Source organism: Microtus ochrogaster, chromosome 16, assembly GCF_000317375.1.
Source record: "Microtus ochrogaster isolate Prairie Vole_2 chromosome 16, MicOch1.0, whole genome shotgun sequence".
NCBI lineage: Eukaryota > Metazoa > Chordata > Mammalia > Rodentia > Cricetidae > Microtus > Microtus ochrogaster.
The window spans coordinates 36,440,199-36,457,465 of record NC_022018.1 but is presented as its reverse complement, the minus strand read 5'-3'; the positions used below and the strand labels follow the sequence as shown (position 1 = coordinate 36,457,465).

Sequence of the window (17,267 nt, the reverse complement as noted above, 5' to 3'; positions counted from 1 at the left end):
CTTTGTGCCTTTGCCACGGGTGCCCAGCGGCTGGCCCTTTGTGCCTTTGCCACGGGTGCCCAGCAGCTGGCCCTTTGTGCCTTACTGTGAGTTTAACTCTAAACACCAAGTACACGTCAGTACAAAATGTGTGCGTATTTCTTGGTAATTTTAAAATGGTGACTACTGAAAGTGTTTTTATTCTGATTCTGACATTTTTAAATTCTTTGGCTTGCATAATATAGGCATATTTTCTCTATATAATCTATTTATAACGATTGTAAATAGTTATATCCTATTGGTGATACCCGCCTTATTACAAACTACCTAACTATCCCTTGAGTGTCTTGAGTGTTTACATCTTTAATTTTGTTTTCAAAATTCATTTCCTTTTCTAAACTGTTGTTTTGAATCTGGTGAGACCCCAGGAACAGGGCCTAGAGCTGGGCTGGGGAGCTCCACTGTGAGTGAGGGAAACTGTGGTGACCGTGACTCCCGTGGGTTAATTGGATTAAATTATTCCCTTTAAATTGAGGAAATCTTTCTGTTGGTGCTTCAAATATATAGTCAGAAGATCAAAGAGCATTTTTTATCTGTTGACACAGGTCTAATTCGTGAGGAATTTGTAATTCTGCCTTGATACACCCACCCCCACCCAGCCTTGGCATTGAAATTCCTCTGTGTGGTGCTTGAAAGGATCCTATCCGGCCTCTCTGCCTGAGGCTCCTGGCCCTATGTGTTTGGTCAACAAGCAACAGTGGGTGGTCGGGCCTCTGCACAGGACAAGGGCCCGCTGTGCACAGGAAAATGTGTTCAAAGGTGTTTAAGGGTGGTGAGGAAGTAGGCTGCCCTCCTGAGTCTGGGGCCGTGGGTCAGTGCTCCCCACTATTGTGGACTGTGAGAAACTTGCCACAAGAGGCACGAGGCCTGAAAACACAGTGAAAGTATTCACCTGGCTCACATCTGCGCTTGCCCTGAGCGCTGTTTATGCAGAGAGCCTGTTAAACAAATTTTAACCAATATTTGCATTTAAAATCCTTGCTTTTTAAAATTTGATGTGTGATAATCAGGATATACGACACATGATAAGGCTTCCTGGAAGCCTTCTAAAAGTCCTTGTCACTCTTTAAAACTGATAAAAGTTCGAAGATTAAGTTTGTGAGTCTCACCGGAGTTCTTTCTGAAACAATTAAAAGCTGAAGAGCTTTTATCTAGCAGAAATTCTAGTTTGCGGAAATAAAATCAGAAATGTTTCAAAATCATAGCAGATTGAAAAATGGTGGCGTGACTGGGGCTTTAGTGACCCTAGGAAAACAGAGTGTGCTGCTGCTTTTTTTTTTTTTTTTTTTTCCCAAGACAGGATTTCTCTGTGTGACAGTCCTGGCTATCCTGGAACTTGCTTTGTAGACCAGGCTGGCCTCAGACTCACAGAACTACTCTTGCCTCTGTCTCCCTAGTGCTGGGATTAATGGCATGTGCCACCACGCCCAGCTGCTAGTTTTAAATACAGATTTCCAACTGGTTTTCTCCTAGTAAAACAAGATTTCTGTTCTGTGTTTATATTATTTTAAAAATAATTCCCAGGTTTACTGTTTGTTTCAATTTGTTTATCTCTGCATACGCCAAATTAGAAGAAAGAAACATACAAAAAATTCCTTTTTAAGAGTGTTGCTTCCACAGGTTATAGAAAATTATGTTGGGAAAATAAGACCAACTTTTGATTGTCAGCAATGAAGAAATGTCTTTGTGTATGTGTTTAATGTTAAGTTTCTTTAAAGGTCGCTTTCTTTCAGGCGTTTGGCAAAGTTATAAATTAGACACTAGTTTGTGGAAGCTGGGGATGCAGCTGGATACTAAAGTTTCCTTGGAATTGTGCTGGTAGTGTTACCTGTACCACATGAATCATCAGTGTTCATGGCTTGTGCTGCAGGGCTGTGTCCCTGCTTGAAATGCTATCTCCAGAGTGATCTCTATAGGGTAGTTCTTCAGCAGATGCTTCCGCAGATCCCAGTGCCAGGGAGAGGGGAAGATTTCATTCATTCATTCATTCATTCATTCATTCATTCATTCAAGGAGAGTAGTTTGTGTCTGTGCTCAATGTGAAGTGGCAAACTTTATATCTTTATTCAAATAACACTGATCAAGCCCCAATTGTAGAGCTGGGAGCAAAAAAAGGATGCTTTCCATTTTGTCCATACAAATGATACACAGTTTTAGATTGAAACTCTGAATCATAAAATCAGAATTTTCGTAGTACAACAGTTGCATCGTTGCATTGTTTAAATCATTAGTTAGTCTTTGTAGCACCTTTTTTTTTTTTTGACACAGTGATCTGCTATTGATAGCCATGAACTTCCTCTTCAGATAAATTCCTGACCCTCTTCCTGATGTGGGGACAGTTAGTAAATAAGTGTAATAGCCTCTTATTTGACTATAAGGTTTTTAAGGTTTTCCATGTGCTGGAGGTGGAGCCAGTCCTGATCCCCAGAACTGCCAGTAACCCCCTACCCGTGACCCAGTTCTATTCAGCAAAAATCATAAGAGTTTGTTTTTTGAGAAAATTTATGTTCACGAAAACACTTGGTCAGAATTTATGCTAACTTAATATTATTTTGAAAAGAACAGAGGCAAACATGGCATCACAAAACTTTGCTCCCTGTCACCTACAAAAGGGCCCAGTGCAAACACTGTAATGAAAGCCTGAAATTGTGTGGCAGTGGTGACCATTCTCCTCAGCTGATTCCCGGTGGCCAGGTCTGTGAGCTTTCAAAGAAAATATGCAAAGTGACATCACCTTCAACTGTACATGCTTAAAATAGATTACTTTATTTTAAATTATGTATCTGTATGTGGGTCTGTGTGGGATTGTGCACATAAATGCCAGTGTCCAGGAGGCCAAAAAAATCCCCTGGAGCTGGTCCCATGTGGCTCTGGGAACTGAACTTAGGGTGTCTGCAGGAGCAGCAAGTGCACAATCCTCTCTCCAGTTCTGTTGTATGTGCTTGAACAGGTTCTTACAATCATGAGATTCTTGTATTATAAGGTGTAAACAATCAAGGGAAAAAAGGCTAACCTTTTGTGAAGTATTTTAAAGTCTTTTGTTGATTTTATAGTTAAAAAATGTGTTTCTTTTGTTCTTCATTGTCTTATAGGAATACTCACTGTCAAAGCAACTTCATTTCTATAATCATTGCGAAATAAAAAGTATCAAAACCTGTAATTGAAGCTTCAAAGGAATGTCAGAATCTTTCAGGCTTTTTGATTTTTAACATGATTTGTGATAAATGGTTTGCTTTAAATAAATGTTTGAATAAATTTTCTCCCGAAAGCATAACTCTTCTAGTTTTCTGTAACACACTGTGGGACTTTTTGTTAGGGGAAACTCATTCCTAGTGTCCACCACTCAGAGGTTTAAATGCTTACGTGCAGCCCCGCAGCGCCACCTTCTGGTCATTGGACTCACGTCGCGCTTACAAAGATGTTTCAGGTGCTAGTTGGACTCACTGGGCACATGCAGTTTCAGCTACCTGCTCTGAGTTATCCCTGCTGCTAATGCTAGCTGTCAGTCCAGAAAGTCTTTCCTGTGTAGCTAACAGAGCTCTGAGGAGTGCTTTCTGGTATCTAACAAAATATGCCTGATAAAGATTATTATTAAAGAAAATGATAAACCAAATTCAAGCCTTGCTTAAACTCCAGATAATATAATATCAAACCATTTAAGTTAAACTTGTTAAAATACCACTTATAGAGAAACACATTTTCTGAGGATCCACTTAATCAATGGTAATTGTAATATTTTAGGAATATAGATAGTTTATTTACATAAGACCTGGAAATGTTTCCTTCTTAATTATAAACATATGACCTCATAGCCTATATTAAAAGTAAAATGCAGAATATATTTATAAAATAAAAGCATTTTGTGAAATTTTTAATATCTGTGTTTGGTACATCAGAGAATTTGTGTTTTGATATTTCTTGAATTCTATGATTAATAACAGCGAAGACTATAAACTACAATGTAAAATGTCATAATTTCGCGAAACGTTCCATACAGATTTTTCTGTTTAATGTGGAATGAAATCAAACATATGGTGTTTTATCCTACCTGTCTTAATTCCTTTTGCTGTTGCCATTACAAAATGCCGTGTATAGGCAGCTGTGAGAGACAAAGGTTTCCTCCTGCTCAGTTGGACTTACAGTCCATGGTGGCAAGGCTTAGGCAGCAAAGTCTGTCCACAGTCAAGAAACACCCTGTCCAATCTAGGACCCAACTCAGAGAACGGTGCTGGCCCTGTCAGCATGGGTCTTCATATCTGTTAACCCAGTCAGCATTTCCTTCACAGGTGTGTTGGAGACTCACCTATAAGATCGTTCCAGATCCGGACAGTTATTATAGTGACACCACATTTAAACTCTACATCATATGCCCTTTAATTTTTTTTTTTTTACCTTCTGGATTTTTCAATGTCTTGTTTTATATATAATATATTTCAAAGTAGGAGTAAAGGGACAGCAGTTGGCAGAGTCATCAGAACACAGTCCTCAAATATTGTATCCCACAAAAAATTTGTCTAAGTGACATAATTTCCTTTCTATAAAAACCCACTGGTAGTAGGTCGCCAGGTATAGTGATGCACAGTAGCAAGGACCCATGAAAAAGGGTCCTGTTCCTTCTCACTGCACTCTCTGAATAGCAAGTGGAGCTATATTTAGTTGTTATTGGTTTATTTTCAGCCCCCAGTCAGCCAGAATCTAAACTCCTCCAGAACAGTGCACATAGGATTGCCCAGTAAATGCTTATCAGATGTTCCTGAGTAGCTATCATCTTATTCTCGTTAAAATATTATTTTAATTTCTAAAATTTTCTTTAGAACATGAAAATATCTTGTCTTTAAATTATAAACTATAAGGAATATGGCTCCTAGTGAGTGATGACGTCAGTCCCTCTTACCTTGAGGGAGTCATCAAGGTCCAGTGCCGTGGGGTTGGAGAGATAAGATGCCCATTTCTTCCTCCTGAGGCCGTGTTGCTGAGACTGGCATCAGACTGCTGATCCTCCCGCCGCTGCCTCCTGAGTACTTCAGGACTGGTGTGGCCTTCTCCGTGGAAGCAGACTTTAGCCGCTAGAATATTAAAAGCGTGAGGTTAGAAGGTTAATTTGGTGGCAGGCACCAAGAGAGAAAATGGAGAATCAAATCCTATATTCCAAAGAGATAGCCATCCAGCGGAAGCCAGTATGAGTTGTGGCGTTTATGTCGTAAATACACACGTGCGGAGCAGTAAGAGAAACAAGAGTCGGAAGCCGGTAGTTTCCTTTCTAACCCAGGATCTTGTTTTGCAAAAGTTGACTTCTTAATGTCTACATTTGTACTATGGCCACACCTAATTTTGCTGCACTCATTCTTTCATAAAACAAAGTTATTTATTTATTTTAGAGCTTGTTGACACCCCTCTCACCCCCACCTCTGTCCGCTCCTCCATTTTTGTTTAGTAAAGGACTGGTCTCCCTGTTGCTGTATTCACTATTAGATCATGCATTGACCCTACCACACTGACTCTTAGAACTTTGTATTAAACTAGAATGGCAGACCGAGTTCTCCACATGTGTCATAATGGAAATAATGTTGTAAATCTGTTTAGGGTTGTACATAACTTGGTGGCAGAACTCTTAAATGAGGCTCTGAGCTCAGTCCTCAGGACCATAAGAAATTTTTTAAAAAGCGAAAGCTATTTGGAGCCGGGCAGTGGTGGTGCACACCTTTAATCCCAGCACTCCGGAGGCAGAGGCAGGCGGATCTCTGGGAGTTCGAGACCAGCCTGGTCTACAAGAGCTAGTTCCAGGACAGGCTCCAAAGCTACAGAGAAACCCTGTCTCGAACAAAACAAAACAAAAAACAAAAAAAAAAAAAGAAAGCTATTTGGAGAAAATTTTATTTTAATTCTGTATGTAAAAGAATGGAACAGTTGAGCAGGAAATAGCCTTGAAGAAACTCTATATTACATCATAGCCCACGGTAATAGCTAATGTCATCTCTCTTCCAGGTAACCCAGGCCCGCACAGCCCCATGCTGGACCTTGATAACGACGTGCGCCCCTCAGTGTTGGGCCATCTCAGCCAGACTGCGTCACTGAAGAGGGGTAGCAGCTTTCAGTCTGGTCGCGATGACAGTAAGTTATCACCCTTTCTTCTGCATGATCTTCCTGGTCTGTACACTTCCGAAAGGATGTGGTAGAAAAGGCTCCATTTAATACCTAAGAAAATTGGCAGGTAGTAAAAAAGATGAGAGAATATGATACTCTTGAGTTCCCCTGTGCCGCATAGGGCGGGCCCAGGTACTACATTACTTTCACTGCTTTGCACAGGCCTGGATGACTGAGCAACAGTGTTCCAAGGAGGGCCCGCTTGTTTGTCCCAGTCACCCAGCTAGCTTAGCCCCAAAATAACCACACAGAAGCTGTATTAATTAAATCACTGCTTGGCCCATTAGCTATAACTTCTTATTGGCTAACTCTTACATATTAGTTTAACCCATTTCTATTCATCTGTATATCACCACGAGTACCAGGCCTACCAGCAAAGTCTCAGCATGTCTACCTCCGGCGGGTCCTTGGTGTCTCCCTGACTCTGCCTTCTTCCTTTCAGAATTCAGTTCTGTTTTCTCCGCCTACCTACGTTCTGCCTTGTGAGGCCAAAGCAGTTTCTTTATTCATTAACCAATACAAGCAACACACAGAGGGGACTCCCACATCACAACAGTATGCTAAGTCCTTGCAGCACTTCCAGTACTCCAGAGTCTGTCTGACATCACTGTCCAGCAGCTGTGCCAGCCTGTGCCGCTGCTGTGAATGCGACAACATAATTCACCTAGAAAGCTGCTGTAAAAGATTTGGTCAATTAAGCTTTTGGAATCAGTTTGCTGTTTTTAAATAATGATTGTTAAGTCATTTTCCCATCATAAAATGGTTTCCATTACAATACTTATTATTGGATTTAAGAAGGGAGCTGAATTTTCTCTCATTTTGCTTTTGTGGTTTCTCAAATAAAATTTTGTTTGTTTTAAGTCAGTGGGAAATCAGAGTTCCCTCTTTTTCTTTGGTGCTACAGAACGATTCTCGTGATCGGCTGCCTTGAGACTTGTGTGTGCAGTGTGTATGAATCTGGGTGATTGCATGTCCGCACTGCTTGCTGTATGCATGTATGGTTAGAGCACACAGGGACATGTGGACCATTCAGAGCTCTTTGCCAGTTTCAGTGACCACGGGGTCTTGGGTTGTGTCCATGTTGCTTTCACTCACTTCCCAGCAAAGAATCCATGAGATAAGGATACAGGCGAGTGTCCGGCAGTAGAAATGCAGAACCGAGGTCAGAGAGCTGCCTGGTGGAATCACAGTGCTTTGAAACACTGTTCTTGGAGGAAATGCCATGCAGCTGCTGTGCTCAGGCAAATCTTTCAGTGCTTCAATTTAAAGAATTGAATTTGGGAGCTGCAGAGATTGCTCAGTAGTTAGGAGCCCTTGCTGCTTTTTGCAGATGGCACAGACGTGGTTCCCAGCATCCACATGGTGACTCACAACCATCTGTACCACCAGTCCCAGGGGCTCCAATGCTCTTGTCTCACCCATGGGCATCAGACAGCACGGTGCACATACATACATGCAGCTAAAACACACACTCACATGAATCTTATAAAGAATGAATTTAAATTAATGTTTTCAAAGATTTTATTTTGAACCCATGATACTTCTGGCTCTGGCCTGTGCATTGCAGGCGACATGCTGTCTATTTCTAAAATAGTTTGGTGTTATCATTTACTTTAGGGAAAAAAGCCATGTTGTCAAATGAAATCTTCTTGGTATATATACTTGCCTATTCTAGAAACTTTGAAAACACAGTTTTCTTAGTTATTCAGCAGTTTACAGCTGTATGATAAGTTCACAGATAATCTTTAGGTCTTCACATCCCAACCTCCACCCCCACACAGGTCCAGACTTGCCCAAGAATGGAAAAGCTATGGCCTGGGCCCACTCCTCCTAGCTCTAACCAATTAGAAATGTACTAATATGATTGCCACTTGGGTAAGTCAATTCTAAATAGAATGGTCACACTGCTTTTCAAATTCCTGTAGCTCTGCTTAAAAGCTTATGCATCTGTCTTGGGGTTGTTGTCTTCACTTTGTACAGGTGTGTACGACCCACATGCCTGTGGTATAATAAAAATGCTCTTGCTAATTACATCGTGACTGGTGGTCTTTTGGGGACTTTTCATGGACCCCAATATTCAACAGAGGAACAAATCTTAAGTTTACAATACCCTTAGATATAAAGAACTACACCTTTTACCACTGAGAATGAGTTTCAGTCTTTTCCCCACAGTATGGAAATACTGATGTGCCCAAGTATGCAGGCCCTGAAGTGGCCAAAGGAAGCCTCAAGGGTGGTTAAGCAGGTGCAGGCCCTTGTTCTCTTTCATGACAATAACAGTTTTAAGGGGCAGTTAGTACTTGAGTCTCACAAGCCCTTGGGGAGTTTGTTATATTTTGTCTCGGGTTTGGCAGCTTGTTTGCTAGTGAGAATATCACAAAGCTACTGCTTTCCTGTTTCTCCTGCAAGGGGACAGACCCCCTCCATGGGCAATGCAGTCCCTTCTCAACATTCCCCATAGCTGCATTCTTTGACCCAGCGGTTCTTGTTTATTTATTTATCTTGTTTATTCTTTTTGCACATGTGCTAAATCAGGAGGATTTCTTTTAGTGAAAGTATCAGTTTTAACTAAAACATGGAAGGCAGTCTCACTGTTAGAAGGAAGTTTGTTAATTTGAGTAATTCTAGATGAAACAGTCTGTATCTCAGAGAGAGGGAAGTGCTCTCTGTATGAATGTGGACTTACAGGAACAGTGATGAGGAGAGAGAGCCAAATGTTTCAGAAGTCAAGCAATTACAGGACATTTGAGAATGATGAGAACATATTTATATTTGCTTGTGTGTGTGTGTGTGTGTGTGTGTGTGTGTGTGTGTGTGTGTGTGTAGCATTTAGCAAAGAGTGACATGAAATCAGTAATAGTGGCTCTTTATCACCAGGCAAGTGGGGAATGGGAGAGTTAGCCTTCCACATCTTCGCTGAAAGCTTATTTTCTGGAGGTCTATTAGCAAGTCAGGATGGTAATAAGCATTTTAAAATAAATCAGCAGAGCCCCTCCGTCACTGGAATGCAAACACCAACACTTTTTGTCTGGTGTTTCTTTATTTTTGTCTGCCTTCACTGTTTTCAGCCTAGGATGGAATAACCTGTATTATGCATGCTGCACAAATTTCTGATACTGAGCCACAAGGCAACCCTTGGGATAGCTTGTAAAGAAGCCTGGGTTTGGTTATAGAGTGAATGAATACCCTACGCTGAGGCCAAGTAAGGGTTAGGACTGGACCCCAGGGTGTTCCTGGTGGCTACTGTGTAAGGAATGAGGAGGTAGAGAGGAACCCATAGAGGGCACGATGATCTCATAGCTAAAGGTAGGACAACCTGAAAACGGCTAGTATTCATGAATTTCTCCCTTTCTTTTCTTCTATTAAATGAGGTTTTGGTATACTTTTCACCTTATACTTCTGTCCCTGTGGGTCAGAATAGGGTGTCAGATCCCCAGGAACTGGAATTACAAACACTATGTGAGTGTTGGGAATTGAACCCCAGTCCTCTGCAAGAACAAGTGCTCTCAACCTCTAAGCCATCTCTAGCCCCCATGTTTGACGTTTTAAAGAAAAACTAACAACCCTGAGGACAAGGATGAAGCACTGACCTCTGAGGTCTTGGCAGCTGCTGTCCCTCTGTCCCCCTGCCTGGTGCTGCCAGTAGGAGGCCTAAGGAAATGCCTTATCAGGAAGAAGGGAAGGAGGCGGAGGTCACTGTTTCAGCACGTTTTTCTTCTTGATTCAACTATGTATTTATAATGTTTTATTCTTTTATCCTTTAGCATGGAGGTACAAAACTCCCCACAGAGTGGCATTTGTTGAAAAATTAACGAAGCTTGTGTTAAGTCAGCTGCCTAACTTCTGGAAACTCTGGATTTCATATGTTAATGGAAGTCTTTTCAGTGAGGTTTGTATGCACTTCTGCCTACAGGTGGAACTGGGTCACTGAATTTCTGGTCTTAAAACTTAAGGTTTTGAGGTTCTCTTTTCAAGACTTAAAAGTCTTCACACCTTTATCCACTTTCTTTAAAATTTATAAACTTTATTATAAAAGAAACTCGCAAGTAAATAAAAACACCACCCACCAAGCTAACCATTTTCACCTTTTTAGATCAATTAAATGCGTTCTAAACCCCTGGGACTTTGAGCTCGTTATGCGATTGTCTGGAACTAAACAGACTAGCAAGGCTCTCCTGCTCTGCAAGTGGTTCTAAGGGTTAAATGAGATACACATCTAAAAAGAGAACTAGACTTTGTTTTCGAGATTCACAGTCAAGTGGAAGGTCAGTCAGACCAAATTGTGTGGATGCTATTATGTGCGACCAAAGGATAGTCCAGGAGGACCGCTGGAGCTCGGCCACAGGGGAAAGAACTTAGTACTGACACAAGTCGTCTGGTCCCTGGCTCGGTTTATTTGTTTTATAAGCCTCTGCATTTTTAGGGTCAACATTTAGTGAGTATCTTTTTAACATAATGTTTTCAATTTATTCTTTGAGAATTTCGCATATGTAAACAATTATTTTGATCATATCCACACCTATTCTCTGGCTAACTCACTCAGCTGCTCACAACAGCCCCTTCCCAATGTCATCAAGCAGCCCTGATCCTGTGTCTCCTCCCACCCCCCACAGAGCCCAGTTAGTCTTATCTATACACATGGCATTGGACATTCACTAGTGTCGGTTTTAGCCTTACGGGGTACATATCCTCAAAGAAAAAGGTGTCTCTCCCTCAGCCACCAACATCTGCCAGTAGCTCCTGGGGTAGGGTTGGAGCCTCATGAGCTGTGCCCCTCCTGCTTGAGTTTTATGGACTTGATTTTGTGTCGGTCTTGGAGTAACCGCAGCTGTTGTGAGTTCAGGGTCAGTAGGCATGGCATGTTGAGAGGACGTGCTCACAGCACTCCTCTGTCTTCTGCCCCTCAATTCATTCTGCATCCTCTTCTGCAGGTGTCCCTTTAGGACTGAGCACTCCATCACTTGTTCTTGGCTCTTTGACCAATTTTGAGTCTCTGCCCACTAGAGAAAGAAGCTTTTCTGATCAAGGTTGAAAGTAGCACAATTACTGGCCTATTTCCTGAGCGATTGACTTTGTATCAGAAAGACTTTACCTATGCCTTTATTTAGAAGTGTGCTCCCTCTTTTTCCTCCAGCAGTTTCAGAGTGCCAGGTTTCCTGTTGAGGTCCGTGAGCCATTTGATGTTGAGTTTTGTACAAGGATCTGGTTTCATCTGCATATAGACATTGAATTTTTGCAGTGCTGTTTGTTAAGATGCTGTCCTTTCTCCAGTGTTGTATATTTGTTACCTTTGTCAAAAATCAAGTGGCTATGGGTATGAGGTTTATATCTGGGCTGTCTGTTATTTTCCATTGACCTTCATGTCTGTTGTTATGCCAGTGTTATGCTGTTTGCATGACTATGGCTCTACAGTATAGTTTGAAATCAGGTATAGTTTTACCTTCAGCAGTTACTATCTTTGCTCAGGATTGCTTTGGCTCTCTGGGATCTTTTTTACTTCCATGTGAATTTAAAATTTTTCTTTTTCTATTGAAGATTGTCACTGGAATTTTCACAACTTTTAACAGGAAAGGATGCTGAATTTTGTTAAGCCTTTTCTGTGTCTATCAAGATGACCATGTGATAATTTCTGTCCTTGAGATCTCAACCCTTAATACAATTTATAACATTAGTTGATATGTATATTTAATGATGCCCACACCTCTGGAGTAAAACCAACCTGTCCATGATAATTAAATGTCATGGAGATCCTGTGGGTATTGTTCCACAGGCCCTGTCCCTTCACCAGCTCCAGCAGGTTCTAGATGGGGTAGATGTTAGGGTGGGCCAACCCAAGGCCTGGCTGTGGGCCTGTGTGGTAGCTGAGCTGGTCATTCCAGGCCATTGGGGTCACCTGCCTCAGGCAAGGGGGTGGGGCCAGCTCCCCTACACCTATGCTCTCAGTGCTGGTTCTCTTACCTGTGGTGAGGAATGGAGCCATCTCTTCTGACAGGGGTCAGCTCTCCCAATGAGGGTCAGGGCCAGCTAGCTCTCTTGCTGCAGTGTCTAGAGAGAGGCAGGGCCAGCAAAGGGCGGGGCTGACTCAGGATGATCCTCTAATTTTATCATGCGTGATTCCTGTGGATCCCTGAGGTGACATGGGCCACAGACATCAGCATAGACCCCAGCTACTGCTGGACAGTGGACTCAGACAGCAGCAACTTCGGCCCAGATGGCATCCTGGCTCTGGGTGGAAGCACTGGTTACTCAGACTGGGATGGTTCTGGCAGTGGCATGGCCTCCCAGACACCACCAAGGCCTCAAGTTGTTGTTGTTTGTTTGTTTGTTTGGTAATACAACAGATAGCTCTGGAATTCATGTATTACCTAAAAACATTACTAAATTGGGATATCAGCCAAGTGATACCTGCTTGTTTCCGAGGTTCATTTGCTTGGGAATATGAACCTCCACCCTTTATCTGCAGGTGCTGTCTGTCTTTAGAGGGAGGTACATTCCTTGGGGGCAGCAAATAGACAGTCTTTGCTTTTTGGTTCAGTGTACTAGCTTGTGCTTTTGGAATGGGGGAACTGAGACCATCAGTATTCTGATTCCTACCGTCCTGTTGATCTCATAGTGTTTTCTTTCCTCCTTATTCTCTTGCTTAACTATATTTCTAGTGCAGGCCATCCTTCCTGTGGCTCGTCTGTGGAACCGTTTTCTCTTTAGTCTGAAGTATCCCTCAAAGTATCATCCGTAGAGCTTAGTGTCATAAATATCTTCGTTCTGTTTTTATTTTTCCTCCAGTTATGATAGGTCACTTTATTATATATGTATGTATATATGTCTGTGTAGACAGTTGTTGTTGGAGCCATTGTGGCTTTTAAGGTTTCAGACTCATAGTCTACTTATATTCTAATGGGCTGTTTTCTCGTGTGACTTGGTGTTCTCTCTTGTTGCTCTCAATATTTTTTTATTCTCTAAATAGTTAGTGTTTTTATTATGATCCGACACAAGGAGGTTCCTTCCTGTTCTTGTCTGTCTGGTACCCTAAATACCCCTATGTACTGAGTGGCATCTCTTTTCCTAACTCTGGGTGTTTTCTATTATGTTTTCTTTGAAAATGCTTCCTATGCCTTTTGAACAAGATTTTTTTCTCCTTTGCCAGGTGTCTTTAGGTTTGGGCTTTTCAGATTGTCAAGTATCTTCAGATGTACCATCTTATTAGTTACCTTTGTCTGTGTTAAATTGTTCAAGCTTCTCTACTTTGCCCTAAACTCCAGATAGTCTGTCCTCTCCTTCCTTGATTCATTGAAGTTCATTGAGTTCCTGAGACTCCATAGAATTTTTTTGAACTTAATGTTTTTGTTTCAACATTTTAGTGTTCTCTTAGTTGAATTCCTTCTTCATGTCGTGTATCACCTTCCTTATTTATTCAGCTATTTGCTTGTGTCTTTGAACATAGCTGAAATTATTCTGAGTTCTCTATCTGGAATTTTGTTTAACTTACTCTCACTAGATGGCATTGTTGTAGGGTTAATAATTTTTGGAAGCTCTATGCTGTCTTACTCAGTTTCTTTTGTTACTGCATTGTAATTTATACATCTGGTGTTGTTTTGTATATTTTTTCTCAGCTGTTGAATGAAGTATTTGCAGTGTTTAGGTGGGACTCGGGTATGGTAGAATTGAATGTGTAGTTTATAAAATAATTCCTCGGTCTAGGAGTTTATGGTTATCTGTTGTAAACACTGTATTATGCCTTGAGTAAATTATTAGCTGGAAGAACAGCCACATCTGCTTGCTATTACCACTGTGCAAAAGACATATTAGCCAATTAATAACAGTGGTCCCTTTGACTTCAGTAGCTCCTGGAGGATACACAGCCAAGCATGGTATGGAGTAGATGCGGATTTTAGTTACTAAGATTGGAAGTGGGAGAAAGTAGGGTTGATAAAGATAAAAGTCAAGGATTAGATCAACTTCAAAAAAATGAAGTGGGTAAAGTAGCTGAGGAGAGGGGAGGGAGTTGGGATGCTGTTGGGTCCATGTATCATAGAAAGTATTAAATATGTGGAAGCTTACAATCAAGAAGGAAAAGGACGAGGGGGAAGTGTGAGAGAAAGAAGAAAAAGTGTAGGACTGAGAGTGAGTATGTGAGATGTGCTGGAGAGCGGCCGAATGCCATAGTAAACTGGGTGGAGAAGATAAACAGCAGCCCGAAGAGCCTACGGAGCAATATACAAGCAAAACTGTCTTAAGTTACAGAGTCAAGAGTATGATAGGAAGTAAGCAATAGAGGCAGCACTTATGGAATGGTTTGCTGGCACAGCTACTCTGAATTAAAAGGGGAAGTTCTCGGACCTCGGGCTTTTGCAGGTTTCTTGGGGTGCCTTTGGTCTCTGCAGACTCTGCAGTCCTAGGATTCTGGTGTGTTGGGAAGGGCAGGTCATAAGTCCTTTTCTGTAGTTCCCTTTGGACCTCTGTACTCCACCTTGGCCTCTTCTGGTCTACAGGTCTTGTGTATGTGACGAGCAGCACTTCCCTTGCAGTTTCTCACATTTACTGAGAATCTTAGTCACAGTATGCATCTGTCCCCATCTGGGAGGGTGTGAAGCTTACTGCTGGTGAAGAGTGGCATTATCATCTATCTCTTCAAGTACAGATCTTGAGGAGAAACGGCGCATAGATACTCTGTGGAAAACTGTGTTCCTAAGTTTTGGAGACTGCAACCCGGTGGTTGACTTGTCTAAAAAGCAGTAAGCCCAAAGTCTGATCCCTAGTGTTATGTCCCCCATCAGAATTATTCCAGTATTTGAAATGACATTGGCCTGGCACATACGTGTAAACAAGATTTAGTAGTGGTGGGAAGTAGCAGACCGATGAACTTCTACAGTAGCACAAAAGAATGTCAGGGTAGATTAATTCATGAGAAAAACAAGTCCCCTAGAAAATAGATTTTATTCCAGCCAAGTGTTTTATTCCAGTAATTCAGATCATTTCTTTTTGTTTTTTTTTTTTTGTTTTGTTTTGTTTTTTCAAGATAGAGTTTCTCTGTGTAGTCCTGGCTGTCCTGGAATTCAATCTTTAGACCAGGCTAGCCTTGAGTAAAGATATTTGCCTGCCTTTGCTTCCTGAGTGCTGCGGTTAAAGGCATGCACCACCGCCTCCCAGCTGCATCATTTCTTATAGGTGGCACGCCGCACATGCAGAGTACTTGGTTTCTGTCTTTCAGGAATCATAAAGTTGACAAATGGTTTTGATCTTTTGCTATATCAGTTAAAAGAGAACACACTTCCATATAGGTCCTACCTAGAGTAAATATGTAAACATTTGGTTGTCGATGAAGCCTGCGACCTCCTTCGGATTTTATGACAACATACTGTTGAAATGAAAAGAAGTTTATCTTAATTCGTCTGCTGAATTGGCTGGCCTGTGATGTTTCTATTTACGTCCATAACTCAGCACATTTTTAGAGCGTTTCTTCTCCATTGAGAAGCTTGGAAGCCACCGCAGGAAAGTAGCAAGAAGCAGAAGAGCTGGAGAGTGAAACCAGAAACATGGTTGAGTTGACACTGGGAGGAGGCTTGGCACTTTAGATAATTGATATCGGAGAACTTTAAACACACTTCACGTCAGTGTCCTATTTCTCTTATTGTAGAACTACCTGGGTTATTAAGAGGCCATTCGTCAGAAGTTTCTAGCAGTTTAAACAATAGTCACTTCTTCACCTATTTGGGCCCATGTGAATCAGAACAGTGAAATCTGCCGTTGGGCTCACCACAAACTGGTTTTGGTCTGTGTGTGCAGGAAAGAATTGAGGCTTTAGTTAACGAAATGGGTACCAACACTGTCTCACTGTGGGTGTGCTTCAATGTAGTCTATTTTAAAGCACCAAATAATTGCCAAACATTAGGAGTCAACATTTTTCAAGTCCTAGAACTTTAAGCAAATATACATTTTATTAAAAGCTGAAAAGTTAGATTTGCTTTTATAAAGGGCAGATATTATGAACCTTTCTTCTTTACCGGGATTGCTCAGTTCTATAATATCAAAACTATCAGAAACTGTCGCCACCACACAAAACTCTCAACCCTCTGCTCTCCATTTTGTTGTCAGTTCTGTCTCTAAGAAAGACCTGAGTTCACCAGGCTTTTCAGGAGCCATAGTGTAGTATAGTGTACAGTGTGTGTGGTGTAGTGTGGTGTAGCATGTGCAGTATAGTGTAGTATAGCATAGTGTGGTGTAATGTAGTGTGGTGCAGTGTAGTGTGTGCAGTATAGTGTAGTGTGGTGTAGCATGTGCAGTATAGTGTAGTATAGTATAGTGTGGTGTAATATAGTGTGGTGCAGTGTAGTGTGTGTAGTGTGTGCAGTATAGTGTAGTGTGGTATAATATAGTGTGTGCAGTATAGTGTAGTGTGGTGTAGTTTTGTGCAGTGTAGTGTGTGTAGTGTGGTGTAGCATAGCGAAGTGTAGTAAGTACAGTAAGTATAGTATGATATATCCTGGTGGCTGGCTAGTCTGTCACGAGACTGGATACCTCGGTGATTTGGGGAAGCATTTAGATCAGCACAGATTGGAGGTAGGAATGCTTTTGAAAGCATGTTCAGAACAGTATCTTAATCACAGTATGCCAGGTACTGGTACACACACTTATATGCAGACTATATACACACATGTGCATACATGTAGCGTGCATGCATAAGTCCATTCTAAAATGCTAAAGATACTATGTAAATAAAACAATGACTTCCCCTCTTGAATAAGCCGATTAAATTAAGTTAAATTAAAAGTTAATTTCTAAAAACTTATCTTAATTCTGTGAATATCTATCAAAAGGACAAAGCCAGACTTGTAATGAAGATGGTCAGTAGTAGGATGCAAAGGAAAATGGACTCAAAGCCATAATCTCTCAACTGAACCTTAGCATATAAGAAGTAGACAAAGAAGCTCACACAGCACATGTATCATCAAGGGGAGGCTCCAAGGAGAGCCCTGGCATGCACAGGTCCTAGCAGGCTTCCATGTCAGTGGGCCAGCTGCCTTTTGGAGGGAATCATGGGAAGAAGCCGTAGGACTGTGTGTGCAGGAGGAGTAGGGATGGGACAG

General features: G+C 41.5%; 1 protein-coding gene across 1 annotated transcript in view; it reads left to right on the top strand.

The window, feature by feature from the left end:
• Nucleotides 1-17,267, top strand: part of Exoc2 (exocyst complex component 2) — a 136,262-nt gene that overhangs the window by 49,126 nt on the left and 69,869 nt on the right. The window contains exons 11-12 of the mRNA XM_013349120.2: nucleotides 6,025-6,150; nucleotides 9,948-10,072. Coding sequence (XP_013204574.1) covers nucleotides 6,025-6,150; nucleotides 9,948-10,072 — 251 coding nt within the window. The remainder of the gene's footprint in view (nucleotides 1-6,024; nucleotides 6,151-9,947; nucleotides 10,073-17,267) is intronic.